Genomic DNA, 17500 nt, shown 5'->3' with positions numbered 1-17500 from the left:
GCTCAGTGATTGAGGGGGTGCAGATTTACATGTATATTCTCAGGATTCACACTGCAATAACCATGAACTGGATTTGTCTTGATTTGTCTTCTGTTCAGGTCACCACATTTCTAATTAAATTAACCACCGCAAGAACCATTTGCAACTGTTAGCCAAACGTCAGAGTAACGAATGGGCAATGCTCGAAACGTCAGCTGGAAAATCTTTTTTACGATTAATTTACTGTTATTACCTCCTTTGATAAAACCAAATTTTTCATAATTTAGTTTACTCCCCACCAACACAGCATCAGTTTCATTAGAAACTAACTCCTTCATGCTTTGTATGTAAAAATTATTAGTCAACTTCCCACAGTTGTGCATTATGAGCATTATCAGTTTGACCTTAGCTAAGATAGGGACCTGGTACTAGTTTGCTAAGATAGGGACCTGGCACTAGTTGGCCCATGTTTGTTACATTTCAACTAGTGCCAGGTCCCTATCTTAGCTCTCATGAGTCACTTAAAAAGCTCAGCAGCTAAAAAATCAGGGCCCCAGTTTTTCAAAGACTCAGATAACTTTATCCAGTGGATAAGTTGCTATCCAGTTTGGAAAATATACTTACACATTGCCAAAGGTTAATTTTGAACATGCCTTTACTTAGATGTTCTTAGAGTACGCATATAATTCACAGTTACGTGAGAAAATACTTAACTCTTTGATTGCAACTGTTGGATAGTGACTTATCCACCGGATAAAGTTATCCATCCTTTGAAAACCAGGGGCCACAAGGTCAAAGGTCAAAGGGTTCTCTTCGGAGTAATAAGATTTTTCCCAGGTTCATTGAACTCTACTTCAGCCATACTTACACAATGCAATTGACACCTCGGCAGTATCTTTCCCACATGCTCCTAAATCGTGGTTGACCTCCAATATCCCAGACCTAGCAGAGCAAACTAACAATGACTACTTTAACTCACATAACTAAGGTCCAAAAAATACCATTAAATTAAATCAGAAACCCATAAGGGTTGAAACGTGTAACGAGCGTTCACAGCTTCCGAATATTCAGTGCAAACTGATTGGTTGAATGTTTCAGTGCTAAGTACCATATTTGGAAACCCCTTGCTCTTGTTGTTCCAAATATGGTACTTAGAAAATTGAATATTCAGAAGCTTGTTTCCCAGCACACAAGGGGCTGTTACACGTTTCAACCCTTGTGGGTTTCTGATTAAATACCACCAAAAAATTTTAATTAAGGAATACTTTATTCTTTTACCTTTATAGTTACATTTCCTTTTGTGACCTTCCTCATGTTAAATCCAACTGTTGGAATCATATCTTCGCTAAACTGACCGGACTGAAAAAAATTCAAACCATGAGCCAATTAAAGTTTCTATTACATCCATTTAGAAATCACTGGTGGTTCCTTGCAATCTGATTGGCTCTCAGCAGTGCGATTTATTCATGAATCGCGATATATTCACAAATGTGCAAGGGTGGCACAGTCGGTTAGTGCGTGGCCTTGGTGCAAGAGGTACCGAGTTCGATCCCTGGATCTCACATCCTTGTTTCAACTTCTTTCCTTTCAGAGCTTCCCACTAAGGGAAGCAAAAGTGGCACAGAGGTGTGGGCCAGCATGTGCCTTCCCTTGAGTGGCCACAGATTGATTTCCAGACTCGAAGCAGCATTTAGGTTTAGACATCTTTGGTCTCCACTCCACTCTGAAAAGTGGTTTCAATAAGCACGGTGACAGCCTATGAAAACTCAAAAGCAATGTCTACTTGACTCAGGGAAGTTGACTAATTTTTTTCCTGAAACTGAAGCAATTTAAGACGTGCTTTCAAACCTAAGATTAAAATTCATTTTGACGATGACAACAGTTGACTGCTTTACTCAAACCGGCAGACAACTTCCAATTTCATTTAGTATTCTGGTTTTCCCTTTTCTTAAAAAAAAGAACATAAATTTGTTGAACTGTAGACTCCCAAGAGAAAATTTCTGCTCAACTATACAACCTTGGGACTTTTCATGAAGTGATTATTAATTTTACCCTCTTGCTGTAAAAAATCATCTCATCATGAGAGCAATACTCATTGGGCTCTAAAGTCCTGAGCTGATCTCAGCATCCTCAGATGTATTCAGTGGGAGCAACATGTATGTATGGGATTTTCAATCACTGGTCCTCTATTGGAAACATCCATCCATGTATCCCACTCATTTTTTGTCAAGTAAATGTGAAGTGCTTAATACAAACTACTCTAGAAATATAAAATGGACTTTGTCATGCATTGAGGCAACATCATGTGAGAATCAAGTCTCAGCAATGAGCATTTCCAGCTCTGTTTTGTTTACTGATGATGAAGTATAAGTTACACAAACACAGAAAAACAAATTTACTCTTAAGTAACAAATCAAATGGTTTCCTGTGATGAACACATAATGGCATAGCAGGCATCATATATAATTAAAAAATACATTTATGATCAACTTGTATTCTTCTTTGTGCTTTCATTGAGTACTTTCTTATTTCCTTTGGATACACCTTTGCCAGAAAAAGAGCACATTAAAAGCTTGACTCGTTTAATCAACGGAACTCAACGGGAAAATGAGTTTATTTCATTGATGTGAACCAAGTTGACAGAGCCACCTTCCTAGCATACAAAGATGTGAAACATATTCCCTAAATAAAGCCTAAAATGGAAGCAGCCAATTCGAGGTCTGAACAAATTTAAGTATACTAGTGCGGTACGAATGCTATATTGATATTTAGCTAATTAAAGTGTGGACAGAAACAGGTCACACACAATTTGACTGACCAACTGCACGGTATAAGCTGAAGTTTTGTACAAGTTAATTGTAGAGTACGAGTTTAACGATGTCAAAATATAAAACAACGAAATGTGAAAAAGCAGTATTCTTAAACAATACGTTTTTAATTTTGATATGATAACCTTTCACGCTATTGGATGAAGTTTAATAAGCTTGAGTGAAGTTAATTTCAAATGACCAAAAATTTGTATAGAAAGGTATGCGCCAGACTTACCGCAATAACATTGACAAATGTGGTTTTCCCAGAATATTGCAAGCCTACCAATGTTAGCTCCATCTCCTCCCTCCAAAATAAACTCTTTATCCAGTCTAAAATACTCCGAAAAAACGACAACATCTTGAAAGTAAAGTTCGTGCTAGAACAGAGGTACTTATCAATCTTTCCATGCAAAACTTATCACATGACTGAAGACAACATGGCAGATCATAGACCAGGCTGCATTGCGCGCTGTAAAAGACCGAAAGAGACCTGGGAAGGCGGTACATTTCATTCATTTTTTCGCATCTCTATTCAAAATTCAAAATGGAGACAAAGTAGTTGTTTTGTTGTATTTTAAACGCTTGTCTTGAAGCTAAAATGAACACGATCGATCAGTTCAAAAGCGAAGTAGAACGGCTGAGTAGTGAGCTGCAACAAGCCTGTTTAGAAAAAGTACAGGCGGCTGAGTATGGCCTCGCAGTATTGGAAGAAAAACAGAGACTACAAGAACAATACGATGAACTTGAAACCACTCTGGATGCAAACAAGCAAGAATTGGATTGTCTAAAAGAGGTAGAAATTATTCTTCTCTATTGTTTATATATTAGGAAAGATATGTTTGATTTACTTTTCTCTGATTTATCGAGGATCAAAGCTTAGGATCTTTTAGAACAGAACAAAGCTCCATAAATAGTTTAAATTATTTATCCCTCGCGAACTAAAACATTGTCGTCTGGCCACAGATAAAGTTACATGCTTCACAGTAGGAGAGTTTCAGTTGTTTGATAACGCGAGCCACAGTAATGGCACAGGGACCATTTTAAATGTTGTGAAAAATATTTTCAATTCATTTTGTGGTAGCTCGGAAATTCTATAATTTCAGCGCAATATTTCCACGTAAAATATTTCTTCAAGAAATATTTCACCGACCTTAGGAAACTGTGACGTGGACACAATGTTTGTATTTTTTTTCCTTTTTATCCTTCCTGATTAATCCAGGGATCAGACAAAGGTCATGGTTTTATATTTCCATTATTTTCCTCTTTCTAGAGCATTAATGCATTTTTGTTGTAAAATAATTTTTAAATTTTAGACATAGTGAGAATGATGCATCAGTAAATGTGAGGCTTAGTCCACTTCACTCAACCCCTGGGATTATTTCGGGACACCAGTTGACAAGTCATTTGGCATTATTTTTTAATGAGAGAAAACATCCCCTTTTTCAGAGGTAATTTAAACTTTCCAATATCCTGCCTTGGCTGGGCACTTACAGATTTTTGAAACAAATTAATGATCATTAGAGATTAGAAGATTTTGTTTCCAAACAAGCTTAATTAAAACAAAAGTTGGTAAGAATTAAATTATACTAATGTGGAAAATGAGAATGTCACTTCATCTCAGGGTATTCAGTCTTTGTGCATGGAATGGAAAGGAATAATATTTTTTAGGGGGCAAAGAAAATTGCAATGATTTGATGAAAACAGTGAGCACTTTCTTCCAAGCACTTTCTTCATCTCTGCAGAGATCACTGCAACATTCCAAACAAGGCTAATAAAAAATGAACTAAATGGCAGAATACCCAGCCACTTACGGTGTATTTGCATGCATACGGATGGCATGTATACTGCTATTTACCTCGTTCTCCAAACAATGCTGCTAGAAAAATACAAAATAATGTAATTACAGTGGCCCAGTATTCTGCAGTTACTCTGAGAATGCCCTGCTTATCCAAGCAAAAATGTTCCTGGCAAATTCTTGGCAGATCACCCTATTGTCACCTGGTTGGGGAAGTGAGGAATTTGTACTGACAAATGTGTAAAAATTTAGCTTGAGATGAATAATGTGTCACAAAGAAACCATTGGAACTTAAACAAAAACTAGCAAAAGTATGATGAAACAATGTTTCACCTTCTTGACAACAACGTTCTGTTATAATAATATTAATAGGTGACAAAATTGTAAGTATTATCAAGTGTACTTTTAATTCTTTTAATCCTAGTTCACACTGATTATGCTTGTACTTATATATCACTGTGAAAACCACTTTTTACAATTCAATTAGGTTCATGAGCAGCTAAAACTTGAACAAGAGAAAAGGAGCCGCTTTGGTGATGATCGAGAGGAAAGTTTGGTCAAGGAAAGTGAATCCAGAGAAGCAACCTTTCTTCGGAAAATAACCGATTTGGAAAGCGACCTACGACAAACCAGAAAAGCTGAAAGAGAGGCCTTGATTGAAAATGAACGCCTTTGCAACCAGGCAACTAGCTATGTAAAAGAAATTGAACAGTTTGCTCACAGTAAGAAAGTGCTTAGAGATGAAATTAGGGAACTAAAATACCGTGAATCAAAGCTTATACAAGAATTCAATGATTTGGAAGAAGAAAATATTAATCTTCAGAAGCAGTATTCCACACTTAGATCTTCTCTTGTGGAATTTGAATCTTTGAAAGTTGAAAACAAAAGTTTAACAGATGAAATGGAGGCTGTGCAACTCCAGCTTCAAGTTGCTTGTGACAAACGAGATCAGGGCCAGAAACAGCTCAATGAAGCTCTGGAGTCATTAAAGGAACAAAGAGATCGCAATAGTATTCTTCAGAAAGAACTGCAAGAGAGTCGGCAGCAGCAATCATCAACCCTAAATAACTGGCATGAAGAGAGCCGCTTTGTTTCACTTGAAAGTCCAGAGACAGCAAAGCCTCCAGAGTTGATTGAGCATCCTCTTATTGAGAGTATCATTGAAGAATATAAACCAGTCCCTGGACTTGTTGAAGACTTAATGAAAGAGCTTCAGCTATCCGAGGTGAAAGAAATGGCTCATAAACTTGATCAGTTGAGTACTGAGAAAAATGAACTTACTAATGCACTTGCCAAGCGAGAAAAGGATGTGTTAAAACTGAAGGAGGAATTTGATGCAATGCAAACGCTGACTGAAGCAAAGATCTTATGTGAAACTCTTGATGATAGTGATGATGCAGGTGAAGAAAGGGAAGCCATTAACATTCACTTGAACAATCAGTTGAAAGAGTTAGAGGAAATGAAGAAGTTATTGAAAGGTTATCAGACAAAAGACAACAAATCTCAAGCTATAATCAAAGACTTACAAAGTCAGATAGATAGTTTGAGAACAAAACTGGCAGGTTTACAGACAAAAGCTGATGAGAGTTCATTCTTGACAAAAAGGGTCAAGGAACTTGAAGAGGAATTACTGAATATGAAGAACAAAGGGATTGAATCGGAAGAACTTATCAGAAATCTCCAAGAAGATGTGAAATCCATGAGCGATTTGGCTGGCAATGCTCAAGGAAGCCTCAACTGTACTCAAGATGAACTGAAATATGTCAGTGAAGATCTGCAAAGACTTTATAAGCATGTCTGCTCTGCTAATGGTGATCATCCCACCAACTCCTTCACAAAGAGAGGAAGTTTAGAAAAGTCCAATATTGCAGAAAGTGGTGAAACCAATGCTGTTAATCTTGGCAGCAAAGAGAGTACTGCAGAAGTTCGTCAGTCTCCTATGGGAAGTGAGAATCCAAATGAAACTTTGGAAAGAGGTGATCCATATTCCTGTTACAGGTTAATTAGTTCTGTGCGTGATCAAGTCAAGTTTTTGAAACAGGCTGTTGAGAAGACAGTGGAGATATCCCGACAGCGAGCGCTGGAGTTTAGAGTAGTCATGAGTGATGATGAAACCAGTGGTGGTGAAGATGCTGAAGCTCAGAAGCAACAGATTGTAAAGCTACAAAGTCTACTCAAAACTAAACGAGAACAGATTACTACTCTTCGTACTGTGCTGAAGGCTAACAAGTCTACTTATGAAGTAGCTTTGGCAAATCTTAAAAGTCGTTATGAGAATGACAAGGCCGTGCAGTCGGAAACTGTGGCTCAGCTGAAGAGAAGCTTGAAAGCTTTGAAGGCTGAGGTGTCCACCTTTGCATCACTGAGATCAATGTATGCAGCAAGATGCGAAGAGTATTTGGTGCAAGTAGATGAGCTTCAGCGCAAGTTTGCAGCATCGGAAGAGGAGAAGAAAACCATTAATCACCTTCTTAAACAAGCCATTCATCAGAAAATTGATCTGACGCAAAGACTAGAAGAATTCGAAATTGCACGAGAAAGGCTCCGTGCTTACACAAGGAAGGGTTCAAAATCTGTCAGAGCCAAACCTGTGACTCGAGTATGATCTACATGTAAGTGTACTGCCACTCTTCTGGCTTGCTGCGGGGACTGCTTGTAGTTGATTTCTAGTCAGCTGATCATCTTGCTTCAGTCATAGTAGCTATTGCCAATGTAGAATGCTAAGCTTGACATGTTTTTCTGGGGCCAATGTGGGGCCATTACATGTGTGTCAATAATTTTAGTCAACCAAACAACACATTCAATGTTACAGCATAACTCAACAAAAATCTCTCCAGATTTCCTCTACTTAATCACTGCAACTTGAACACGTATGTGTAAATTGTGCAATGTAAATAATTGTTCTTACAGGACTTCAAATTTATGATGCCTTGAAGGATGGACATTGTGCAACTGAGTTATGGCATAAATTGCTGCCTTCCCAACACTTTCTAGATATATATTCAGTCATCTTCCTTTGGGTGACTAACAAAGATAGCTCAACTGACTGTGAAGGTACTGTTAGCAGTCAGTTGGCTGCTATATTTTAAGGAATTGTCGACTTTTAAGATAAATAATCTGATGAGCCAGCACCAAAAAGTGAGGTTCTAGTTTTAGAAAATTTATAACTTTGTTGTAACCAGTGTTGTCCTGTCAGGTTGTGCATCACTTTGTGTGTATGCAGAGTTGAATTGGATCATGTGTTCTTCCTGAATTACTCTGTACTATTGTTATGAGTACTGCTATATTTTAAAAGGTGCAGTTTTTAGCCAAATGTTTTGAAAAGCTTTTTACCCAATGCTCCTAATCAAAACAGAACATCATAGAAAATATAAAATAATAATTATTATTACTGTACATGTACAGAAGAAAATTAATATGACTTAGTTAAAACACTCGTGGTTTATTGGCGAGATGCAGTACTTCATGGTTTTAAAGTCTTTCAGCTTATTTCTGAAAAGTAATAACTATTTTTAGATTTAGATTTTAGAGGGTCTTTTAAAATGTATGATTATTTTGCAAAAAATGTTTTATAGACTGAGTCATAATTTATATTGTCTTGCATCTTTGGTGTTGGTAGAAATATGTGAAGGGCAAGCTGTGTATTCTACCTTTAATATACATGTATACATGTACAGTCAACAAATTTCATAATTTTTACCTTACCTGGAAGAATCAAAACAAGAAATGTTAATATAAATTTGAAAATATGGAATGTCATTTAGTATATATGTTTGTGGGCTTGATCTTTGTCGCAAAATGAAATTAGTTTTATCCAATAATGCATTCCGAAGCTTTCATCCACGTTTGCTTTAAATTATAGACCATTTTACAGGTCTGTTCTCAGTTACCTGGCCTTTGAATAAAAGCGAGGCTAGAGTTGACTATGTTTTGATACAAACCTCACTGGTGTTCTTTTGTAAATAGAAATTCATTGGCATTACAACATGATTTACAGGAGAAAAGCAAAGAGGTTTGTATCAAAGCAAGGTCAAGGTCTTCTTGCCTTACTTGAAAACTTTATGCCAGTTCCAATTCTCCTCCCGTCTCGACTGACTGCCCCTGTGTCTCCGAGGATGGAGATAGCACAGCTCGATCCGCGAGCGATTAAGTGTGTCACTCTGTGTTGTAAATTCAAACATAATTTATGCACAGTTAATAGTTGTGGGGGAATAGCATTAGACAACCCAAAACATTGATTTTAACAAAACAGTAATTATTACATAATAATGCTTGAAACGTCTGTGCAAAGTTTCCAGATGATACGAGCTTGAGTTTGTAGAAATGATCAATGTGAGTTTGAATTCAACTGGCGAATCATCAACAAAATCTTCGGCCGCTTCAGCTCTCAGTTGACTTCATCGGCCACCAATAAATTCAGCAGTAATTTCAATTGACCTTGAGGTATTTTACTTGCTCTCACATTAGCGACGTCTGAGGAGAAATTGCAATAGCAATGGATTTGAAAGCTGTATTTTGACTTGGCGCCAACTGGAAAATTTGGACGTTTCCAAACTCAGGCGATAGAAAACGACCCAATCCCTATTATCCTGCTTCTCGAACACTTTCTGTTGTCATGCCTGATGCATCAACTGATACATCAGTTGATAAGTGGATAGATGTCTGGCCGATATTTCAGTTAACAGGAAATCGATCAAGCATCCATGATATGATTAAATATCGGTAATGTATCCATGGATTTTCAATGATTGACAGTCGATGGTCTCTATCCTTAGACTAGTGGTTGACTCTCGGTCGACATGTCAGTCGAGTGTCAGTCGAATGTTGATCGAGTCTTGACTGACTAATCGACCAATTCATCAGGTGATATGTTGATTGACGTACCCTATAAGATACATGATCCCAATGTTCTACCAAATGAGCTATGAAGTCGCCCAGTTGTGAGCAGGCCAATTTGTTGGGTTCATTTGTTCCTGAGAAGGAGGTCATGGGTGTAGTATATATGTTGCGGACCTATAATGTAAAAGACATGCAGAGCTGTGAAGCACACGGCATGTTGGTGTTTTCATTGCGGTTAGATCCGAAATAGTGTACAATGGTATTGATCCTGCTGAAGCCACCAGAATTTTTCAGGTGTCTAACAATTATTGCTAAAATTGTCAAAGTACGAGGATTAATTCTCTCCTTTGCCTATAAACCGCACTTAAAGTATACATTTCATTCATATATATCTTTGTATCTTAACAATATAACAGTCATCTGCTACTGCAGGGGCTTCATTGATTCAGGAAATGGTCAAGCGAGGCATCTTAAAATTGAACTTGGTGTGATAACATTCATGGGATAGCAGTGTTCACAGAAAGTCGATTTGGTGACCAGGGGCCCGTTTCTCGAAAGTCCCGAAACTTTACGGGCCATTTTTGGGTGTTGCAATTCCCTTTGTATCTCAAGAACGGAGAGGATTTAAGTCGTCAAACTTCACTGTCATTTGGATTTTTGTTACCTTGAAAACATGTCAAAAGGACGGTTTTCCAAAACAAGCGGTTGCCAGTTTCACAAATGGCTTTTCGGGCCCGAAAAGTTTTCGGGACTTTCGAGAAACGGGCCCCAGGCTGGCTTTCCTAAACTTGTAGGTCAGCTGACAATGAACTACTACTACTACTAGTACTATTACTACTAGCCAATTGTCAGTCAGACATACAAATGGTAACAACCTTCATTAACCCACCAAGTCCTGAACCACCCCCCAGTGACTATATACACTTAATGTATGGTCCCCAGGGAAACAGTTAGTTTTGTTTTCCCGAGAGTCCTGATGTGTCCCGAGACGAAGTTGAGGGAAACATCAGGACCCGAGGGAAAACAAAACTAACTAGTTTCCCAAGGAACCAGGCATTAAGTGCTTTGTTGTATATTTAGACTTTTCCGTCAACAATTGTTGCAAAACATCTGGAGCGGGCAACAACTGTGGAATTGTATCCCAATCGGGATACATTTGAATTTGATCAGGGACACATGACCAAGAACCGACCAATCACAGTGCTCATTTTGTTGAGCGAAAGACTAGATATATAACAAGTAAAATTGTCTGGAGTTAGACATTTCTCTGTGGAACTTTCTGAAAAGTTCGCTTTGATGACATTTGAAATGCAGCAAAGTGATTGGGCAATCAAACTGTTTACTGTTCATGCATATTAGGAGTTTCCTTGGCGTGAATCAGGAGATGCATTGTTTCAATCTTGCCAAACACTGGTTGATGAAACAAACTGCAAACACTTTTTCAAGGTCATATGAAAGTCACTCTAGTAACATTATATCACAGCAAAAGGAAGCAAAAGAAAATTCAAGCAAAGATGTTCTTTGGTGAATTTTTATCTCTTATAATTTGAAGCCACTTTTTTTAAAATAAGATTAACTGATAAATAAGCAATAATTTAAAATAATGCAACCTCTTAAAATAAAATAGTATTTGCAACCACTTAAAGAAAAGTTTAACAATGTTACATGTTCTTATTGCAAAAGTTCAAACAAGGAAACTGGCAGAAGGTGCACGAATTACTGCAAAGACTTCAACTTAAAAGATGTGATGTTTCTGATCAATGTAGCAGTTTTCCATGAGTTGGTTTCCCTCTCCTAATGGCGGATAGAATTTTCCTTCTGGGTACACACTGCTGAAGAAATACTCCCTTTCATCTGTCTCGGAACAGCGATTCTCCTGTCTCTTCTAAGGAGAAAATGAAATTTATACAAGTAGCCAATAAAGCATGGTTCATTAGTGTGCAGCTTTTTGAACAAGACGTCCCTCCCTTTGATCCCAGCTAACATCAATGACTCTTTCAACTCTGAAGCACATAAAGGAAAGAAAGGAAGGGGATAAAATAAGAATAGTATTGATATAAGTCTTGTTAGTCGTTGATATTGACATTGGTAATGGTTATTGTAATGAAACCTTTTTATCCTGAAATTCTCAGTGCTCAGGAGAGTGGTTGTCTTGTCTGCTGAACCAAAAGCTTGTATAAAAACTTTTCTAATGCTTAATATAAGTGAGATGACAATGTATGCCATGTTCTGTTATTTGTCCCACCTGTTCCAATGGTGGTTGAAGTTGTGATGTTTGTCTGACTGGAGAGAGTTCAGGAATGATATGCTGGTGAGGGCCTTTGGCAGACAATCCTTGTTTACCAGTTTTTTTGAAAGTGTCTTTAACCTCTTTCCGAGGACTCGTAGAGATCCTTCCTTCACCTGCCAACCAGTGAATTTTATCCATAATTTTTTTGTTGAGTAAACCAAATTGGATACAGAAATTTCAAGAGTATTTCAATAATGGAATCACAAAACCAGCCCACTATTACCTCTAAAATACATACTAAGGACATAAGATGCAACAAAAATTCTTTTCCATGTTGTTTCTATGCTACAAGCTGAAATTTAGTCAATGTCTTTGTTTTTTAAATAATTTTTTGATATCCCTTTAAACCCTCTTAAATTTTTGTTTGCATTAAAATGAGCAGTCCAATAAGTTTGGGATGCCTGTGCTACATCACAGCTGAACATCTTGTATGATGATCCATGTAATAATAATAATAATAATAATAATAATAATAATAGTAATAATTTATAGACTTACATATCACCTTGAAAAAAGCTCTGAGGCCCGGGTCGCACTTGAGACTAACATTTGAAATGTCCAACGAGTTTTCCGACAAAGTTGTTTTAAAACTTGTCCCAGATAATATTAGACATTCCGGTTTAGGGTCGCATTTACAGAGACAATCAACCGTGACATATGGTAAAGTAAACAAAAGTCTTGTCACTTTATCCGGCGCGCCATTTCTGGCATAATTTTAATTTTCCCGCTGTTTTATTCAAAGTGGCGAGCAGAAGCAATCGCAATCAATGAATCAACGAGAAATCGCCACCTTTCTGGCTTTCTACTTCTACCTTTTAAACGTGAGTGAAGCAAACGATCCTCCCTTCCTATATTGTACAAATAAGAGCACTTCCGGCACAAGTTTTGATGCTAAACCAACGGCGAAGAAGACGTCGTGGCCGTCGCTTTCCCCGATTTTGGGCTTTGCCAAGAGCTGACCAGTCTTTTGAAATTGATCGACAACTTTATCCCAAGGAAAACATTTTTTTGTTTTTGTTCTCAAAATGTCCTGGTTTGTGGCAGGACTAAGGCTTCTTTGAAGACTTGTCTCTGTAGACAAGTTTTTCTCCGCTAGAGACAAGTAGGTCAATCTTGGCGTGGTCAGCTGTTGACAGGAATCTGACATTTTTCTGGTTGTCCCAATTTTGTCTCAAGTGCCACCCGGGCCTAAGGAACTTTACAATCAATAAAAAGCAGAAACTTAAAAAAAATCAAGACAGTAGAATCAGATAAAAGTGCAAAAGAGTCAATCTGAACAAAAATGTTTTTTTTTTTTAAAGATAAGTTTTAAGACTAGTTTTACAAGCATAAACACTTGTGACTCGCTTGATGTGCTCTGGTTGGCTCCGTAGATTAACTAAATAAATGAAGACTGCTTCCTCTCTTCTAGGATTTCTGAGATTAAAATATGTCATTACCTCCCCTTTGAGTATTCTGGTGTGCTGACATAATAACTTCCAAGGAGAAAAGATCTTGGCTTCCTCTCCCTCTTTCCCTCATTTTGTCAATTCTTTTCGGGATGACTGTTTTTGCATTGGTCTTTTGTTGCCGCTTTCTTTCAAAAAATTCCTGTTGTGTGATGAGTTTGGGACATTATGCAACTCTAAACATTAGACCGCTTTGTTGAGTACAATGGTGTAACTGATACTTAAATTAAGACATGGCTGTAAAGAAAGAAGAATATTAATCCAAGACCAACAAATTGTAGTTTCCTTCTAACCTTTTGCAGTTTGTTCTCATGCTTAAGCTTCAGCCGATTCCTGCAAGCGAAGAAGCAAAACATATGTAAGAAATATTATAGCCTCTTTTTCATCGAAACGAGTAGGGCGATTTTACTGATAATTTACATCGTTAATAATCATTTTGTACCGTAAATAAAAGAAGAATGGCCTCCAAGAGAGGAGCACGTCACTTGCAGCCAGTAAGTCATTCAAGTCATGCATGAAGATGGTCAAGACTCATTAACATAGGTATCTCGTCATTGTCATGAAAATAATAGTGTATTGTCCGCCCCCTAAAGAGGTTAATTATTAAGTTAACAATTTTAAGCATTTTTACGTTAGTCGACAGCTTAAATAAGGAAACTACAAAAGACCCGTTGTTTTTCGCACAATAGTCAATGAAATCTTCGGACAAATTAATTCAAAACAAACTTTTCGCAGCAACTTTACATGCCGTGACTGATATTTTAAGTCCATCAATCTTTATCCATGTTAAGGACTCATGTTCTTCAAATGAGAAAACCGGAATACGATTAGCGGCTTTATCTACGCTTACCGTGCCCCTCCAACCCAATTCATCTTTGCGTATAAACTTGAGTGATTTGCAATAATACATTGGTACTTTAAATAAAGTAGCAAACGATGAAGCACTGCAATGGGTTCCGTCGGTCGACGTTTTTTCCGACCATTTTTGTAGTCTGCGAAATTGAAAAGTAGTTGAGCAAGTCTTTTTATTAAACCCACAGGAAATTCATGAGATGTGAGTTGTCACATTTGCAAGTGAAATAAGGAAAAAGCAGTAATTTGCAATCGTATTTGCATGCCAATATATTGGGCATGCGTAGTTTAGCCACATTAAGCGTCGGTGAGTCACTGTTTATAATAAGTTAGCTACACGACATAAAAGAGAGTTTGGGATGTTTTCTACTGTTAGTCGAGCCAACTGATATCCCGGGAATGTCTAGCGTCTCTTCTTTACGCAACTCCTTACCTCGTAAGAGCAAGCATTGGTCATATAGTGTCCTTGAATGCGCGATTCAACGAGGACCGACTGGGAACTTTAATCTGCACATAGTAGGTGGCGCAGAAAATGGAGAGTTTATTTGTGTAGGGGATGTTAAACAGGAGCGATTGATGTACAGGCGAGGAAAGATTTATCCAGGAGATGTGGTCTTAGAGATAAATGGGACACCGGTCGCAGGCTACACACAATTTGATGTTTTACCGTTAATAAAAAGCTCAAAAGATGCAGTTAATCTACGCATCATCAAACCAGGTACGGATCGAATTAGAGAGTTTTCGTCTTCTGACTTTTGTAAAATAACTATCAAACCATAACGTTCATTACTTAACAATTTTAGATATGGTTCCTTTGATCGACAACTCTGTAATTACAGCGGGTTTTTGTTGCAGTCACTTTAAACTATATTAATTGGAATGCAAGTTCGAATATTTGGTTGATATGATTCACGCGACTGGAATGCTACGGATATTATTGATTTTATCGGAAAGACTGGTATGCTTCGTTCACTGAAGTCTATCGTTAGATTCACTTTCCGCCTCCAAATTAATGCTGTGAAGTTTATGTATTAGAAATGTCTGTTTCAAGTTTCTGTCAACTGCGTGCTATCAATAGTGCATATCGGTCTACAATATATTACAATTAAATTACGACCAATCCTAGTTGATACATTTTGTATTTTATTAAGAGCAAATCTCGTTTTGAACACTCTATACATTACTTGTAAAGTGTCGTCTTCCTGCTTTCCAAAATTGACACTGAACATTAACAATAATAAATAAATAAATAATTGTGTATATCAATTTCGGAAGTGATCCTCTGAATGTCCCAAAAAAATCAATAATGTTTTCCTAAGTCCTTTGTCATACCATAGTGTATCAAGTTCATCGAAGTCGTCTTTACGTGAAGAGATGTAACTAATTAGTCTGTTAACAATGTAAATTACAGAGCTCCGTATGTTAGTTTGCAATAATCAGAGTGTTTGGTTTTTCAACAGTTTTTCCTATTTGAGATTCTAAACTATCTGCTCATTTGCTAGAATTGATTCTCTCAGGACCCTTGTTTAAACTTTTTCACAATATTTCTACATAATAATCAACTAATTAAGAGAAACACGTTTTTCTCAGACTATAACTGCATGAGGACTTAACAATTTTTATTGTTATTGTATCAGTGCACTGAGAAGATCATTCATGATATTTGTTAAGAATGTCATTTTACAATAACAACAGGCAATACAAATAATATTATTCATCAGAAACTTAGTTCAGGCTGATTTGTGTTTATAAATGCAACTTTCAGAGAGGTCTTGATGCAACACAGATTTTAATTATATTTTAATCCTGTGAATTTTCCAAGAACAGTCTTTGTACTTAACTAGACTAAATTTGAAAAAGCTTAATTGTGGAAATGCCAGTGTAAAATTATTTTTTTGCCGCTTATTGCAGGAACAACCCTTTCTTGGTTCTGACAAGTCATGAATAAATTATTTTTATGTTCCAGGAGAGCAAATCAACAGAGACCTTCAGAAATATCTTTCAACCAGATTTGACAAGAACTCAGTGGATAGCAGTTTGCAGCAAACCATCCGAGAGAATTTATACAACAGAACCATACCATGTAAGCTTAAAATTCCTTCATCAGTTGTGTTTCAGTGAAGTTTATAACCCAGGATGCCTTTAGAAAATCTAAAGAGGTCAATCTAAGGTTATCAATGCTGGATTCCTTTACATGTTTCTTCTAAAGTTAGGTTGTTCGCTGACAATACAGTTTTATTCCGACAAATATGTTGCCCCGACGATCACCACCGCTTACAGCGTGATCTCCACCAACTGGAGCAGTGGGCTGCTAAGTGGCAGATGAGATTCACACCCACTAAATGTTTTGTACTCTCTGCGACCCTACGTACTAACTGAAATGCGACCAGTTGAGTGATACTGGCCTCGAAGAGGTTATGACAAGTATTTAGGGGTTTACATCACGAGCTCTCTCAGTTGGTCTCTGCAATGCAAGGAAGTTAAAACAAAGGCAAATAAAATTTTTTTGTTTTCTCTAGCGGAACCTTTCATCTTGCGTCAGGGCGATCAAGTCACGAGCCTACGCCCAATCTCCGGTTTTCCTCCCTCAGCAAAAACCAGCGTAGAGCTGATTCCACCTGGCAGTAAGCTGTGCTCCATGGTCACACATGGACCATATACCAGCTGCCAGAGGCGCCATTGTATGCTTTAGGTTCGACTTTGTTGAGCTGCGTCGTTGCTGTACTTTGCAACGGCAATTAGCTGCGACAATTATTATTATTATTATTATTATTATTATTATTATTGAAGTCTTCACAGATATGCATTATTTACTGCAGTCTCCATTTTACAACAATCAGATTGTGTGACTCAGACATTATAGCAGAGATATTGGATTAGGACCCAAGTCACTAGAGGATTTGTGGTATTGCCATTTTAAGATCAAGTGTTTAAAATTGAAGAAGGAGTTGTCCTTTTACTTATAGGCACAACACGTAAGCCAAGGAATGGGGAAATTCCTGGTGAAGATTACAACTTCCTCAGTTATGAAGAGTTCAGAAAACTTGAGGAAAGTGGGGCCCTACTGGAGTGTGGAATTTTTGAAGGAAACCACTATGGCACACCAAAACCACCAAGGGAGCCATTGCCCTCGGATAACTTGATATTTGTACCAGCAAAGAAGGGAAATTTGCATCAAAATGAAAGAGAGGATGATAGATATGATCAACCAAGGTCAGAGGATAATAATTTAGGCCCACTGCCACCAAACTGGGAAATTGCCTATACTGAAAACAATATCAAGTATTTTGTTAAGTAAGTGTTGATTATGAATAATAATGTTAGAGCAAGTGTGAGAATGATATATATATATACATACATATTGTTGAAATTGCATCTGTTAGATTAACAAAGAAGAAATCCAAGATCCAGATGAGATTTGAAGCCACAATGTAGAGCAATATCCGGCACGGGCAACAAGTGCGAAATTGTATCCCGGTCAGGATAC

At 37.4% G+C, this 17500-nt stretch overlaps 4 protein-coding genes across 7 annotated transcripts in view; 2 read left to right on the top strand and 2 right to left on the bottom strand.

The window, feature by feature from the left end:
• The window catches only part of LOC138056610 (ADP-ribosylation factor-like protein 8B-A), a 6361-nt gene extending 3120 nt beyond the window's left edge, over positions 1-3241 (bottom strand). The window contains exons 1-3 of the mRNA XM_068902450.1: positions 3025-3241; positions 1258-1338; positions 848-921 (exon numbers count right to left, since the gene is read on the bottom strand). Of these exons, the coding sequence (XP_068758551.1) occupies positions 848-921; positions 1258-1338; positions 3025-3147 (278 nt within the window). The 5' untranslated portion in view covers positions 3148-3241. The remainder of the gene's footprint in view (positions 1-847; positions 922-1257; positions 1339-3024) is intronic.
• LOC138056604 (protein bicaudal D homolog 2-like) lies at positions 3232-8352 on the top strand. Its single transcript, XM_068902443.1, has 2 exons — positions 3232-3582; positions 5072-8352. Exons 1-2 carry the CDS (start codon positions 3388-3390, stop codon positions 7187-7189), a joined length of 2313 nt encoding a protein of 770 aa, XP_068758544.1. The 5' UTR covers positions 3232-3387; the 3' UTR covers positions 7190-8352.
• A 2588-nt stretch (positions 8353-10940) lies between these two features.
• LOC138056609 (uncharacterized) lies at positions 10941-14203 on the bottom strand. Of its 3 annotated transcripts, none has more exons than XM_068902448.1 (5): positions 14012-14203; positions 13455-13494; positions 13153-13303; positions 11669-11826; positions 10941-11308 (listed from the first exon to the last, which is right to left on the bottom strand). In XM_068902448.1, the coding sequence occupies exons 1-5, from the start codon at positions 14032-14034 to the stop codon at positions 11159-11161; spliced, it is 522 nt and encodes a 173-aa protein (XP_068758549.1). In that variant the 5' UTR covers positions 14035-14203; the 3' UTR covers positions 10941-11158. The 3 variants fall into 3 exon arrangements, with proteins under 3 accessions (XP_068758549.1, XP_068758548.1, XP_068758550.1); XM_068902447.1 differs by lacking the exon at positions 14012-14203 and adding an exon at positions 13604-13705; XM_068902449.1 differs by lacking the exon at positions 14012-14203 and adding an exon at positions 13604-13708 and having other exon boundaries at positions 11298-11426.
• Positions 14204-14300: 97 nt separating this feature from the next.
• Positions 14301-17500, top strand: part of LOC138056603 (membrane-associated guanylate kinase, WW and PDZ domain-containing protein 3-like) — a 35616-nt gene continuing 32416 nt past the window's right edge. The window contains exons 1-3 of one of the 2 annotated variants that reach the window (XM_068902442.1): positions 14301-14731; positions 15980-16096; positions 16980-17226. In XM_068902442.1, the coding sequence (XP_068758543.1) occupies positions 14413-14731; positions 15980-16096; positions 16980-17226 (683 nt within the window). In that variant the 5' untranslated portion in view covers positions 14301-14412. Of the gene's footprint in view, positions 14732-15979; positions 16097-16979; positions 17308-17500 lie in introns of both variants that reach the window. The other variant, XM_068902441.1, reaches the window with a different exon arrangement.

The sequence above is a fragment of the Montipora capricornis genome, chromosome 7 (genome assembly GCF_036669925.1).
Source record: "Montipora capricornis isolate CH-2021 chromosome 7, ASM3666992v2, whole genome shotgun sequence".
Taxonomy (NCBI): domain Eukaryota; kingdom Metazoa; phylum Cnidaria; class Anthozoa; order Scleractinia; family Acroporidae; genus Montipora; species Montipora capricornis.
Note: the sequence above shows the minus strand (reverse complement) of the source record. Positions and strands in the feature narration are given on the sequence as shown.

Bases quoted from the DNA above. Each gene is read 5' to 3' on its own strand.
- LOC138056604 (XM_068902443.1), top strand. From the start codon at position 3,388: ATGAACACGATCGATCAGTTCAAAAGCGAAGTAGAACGGCTGAGTAGT. The intron at 3,583-5,071 runs GTAGAAATTATT...CAATTCAATTAG, and splicing joins AATTGGATTGTCTAAAAGAG to GTTCATGAGCAGCTAAAACT.
- LOC138056609 (XM_068902447.1), bottom strand. From the start codon at position 13,677: ATGCATGACTTGAATGACTTACTGGCTGCAAGTGACGTGCTCCTCTCT. The intron at 11,827-13,152 runs GTAATGACATAT...ACTGGTTGGCAG, and splicing joins CCAGAATACTCAAAGGGGAG to GTGAAGGAAGGATCTCTACG. The intron at 11,309-11,668 runs GTGGGACAAATA...TTTTCTCCTTAG, and splicing joins TTCAACCACCATTGGAACAG to AAGAGACAGGAGAATCGCTG.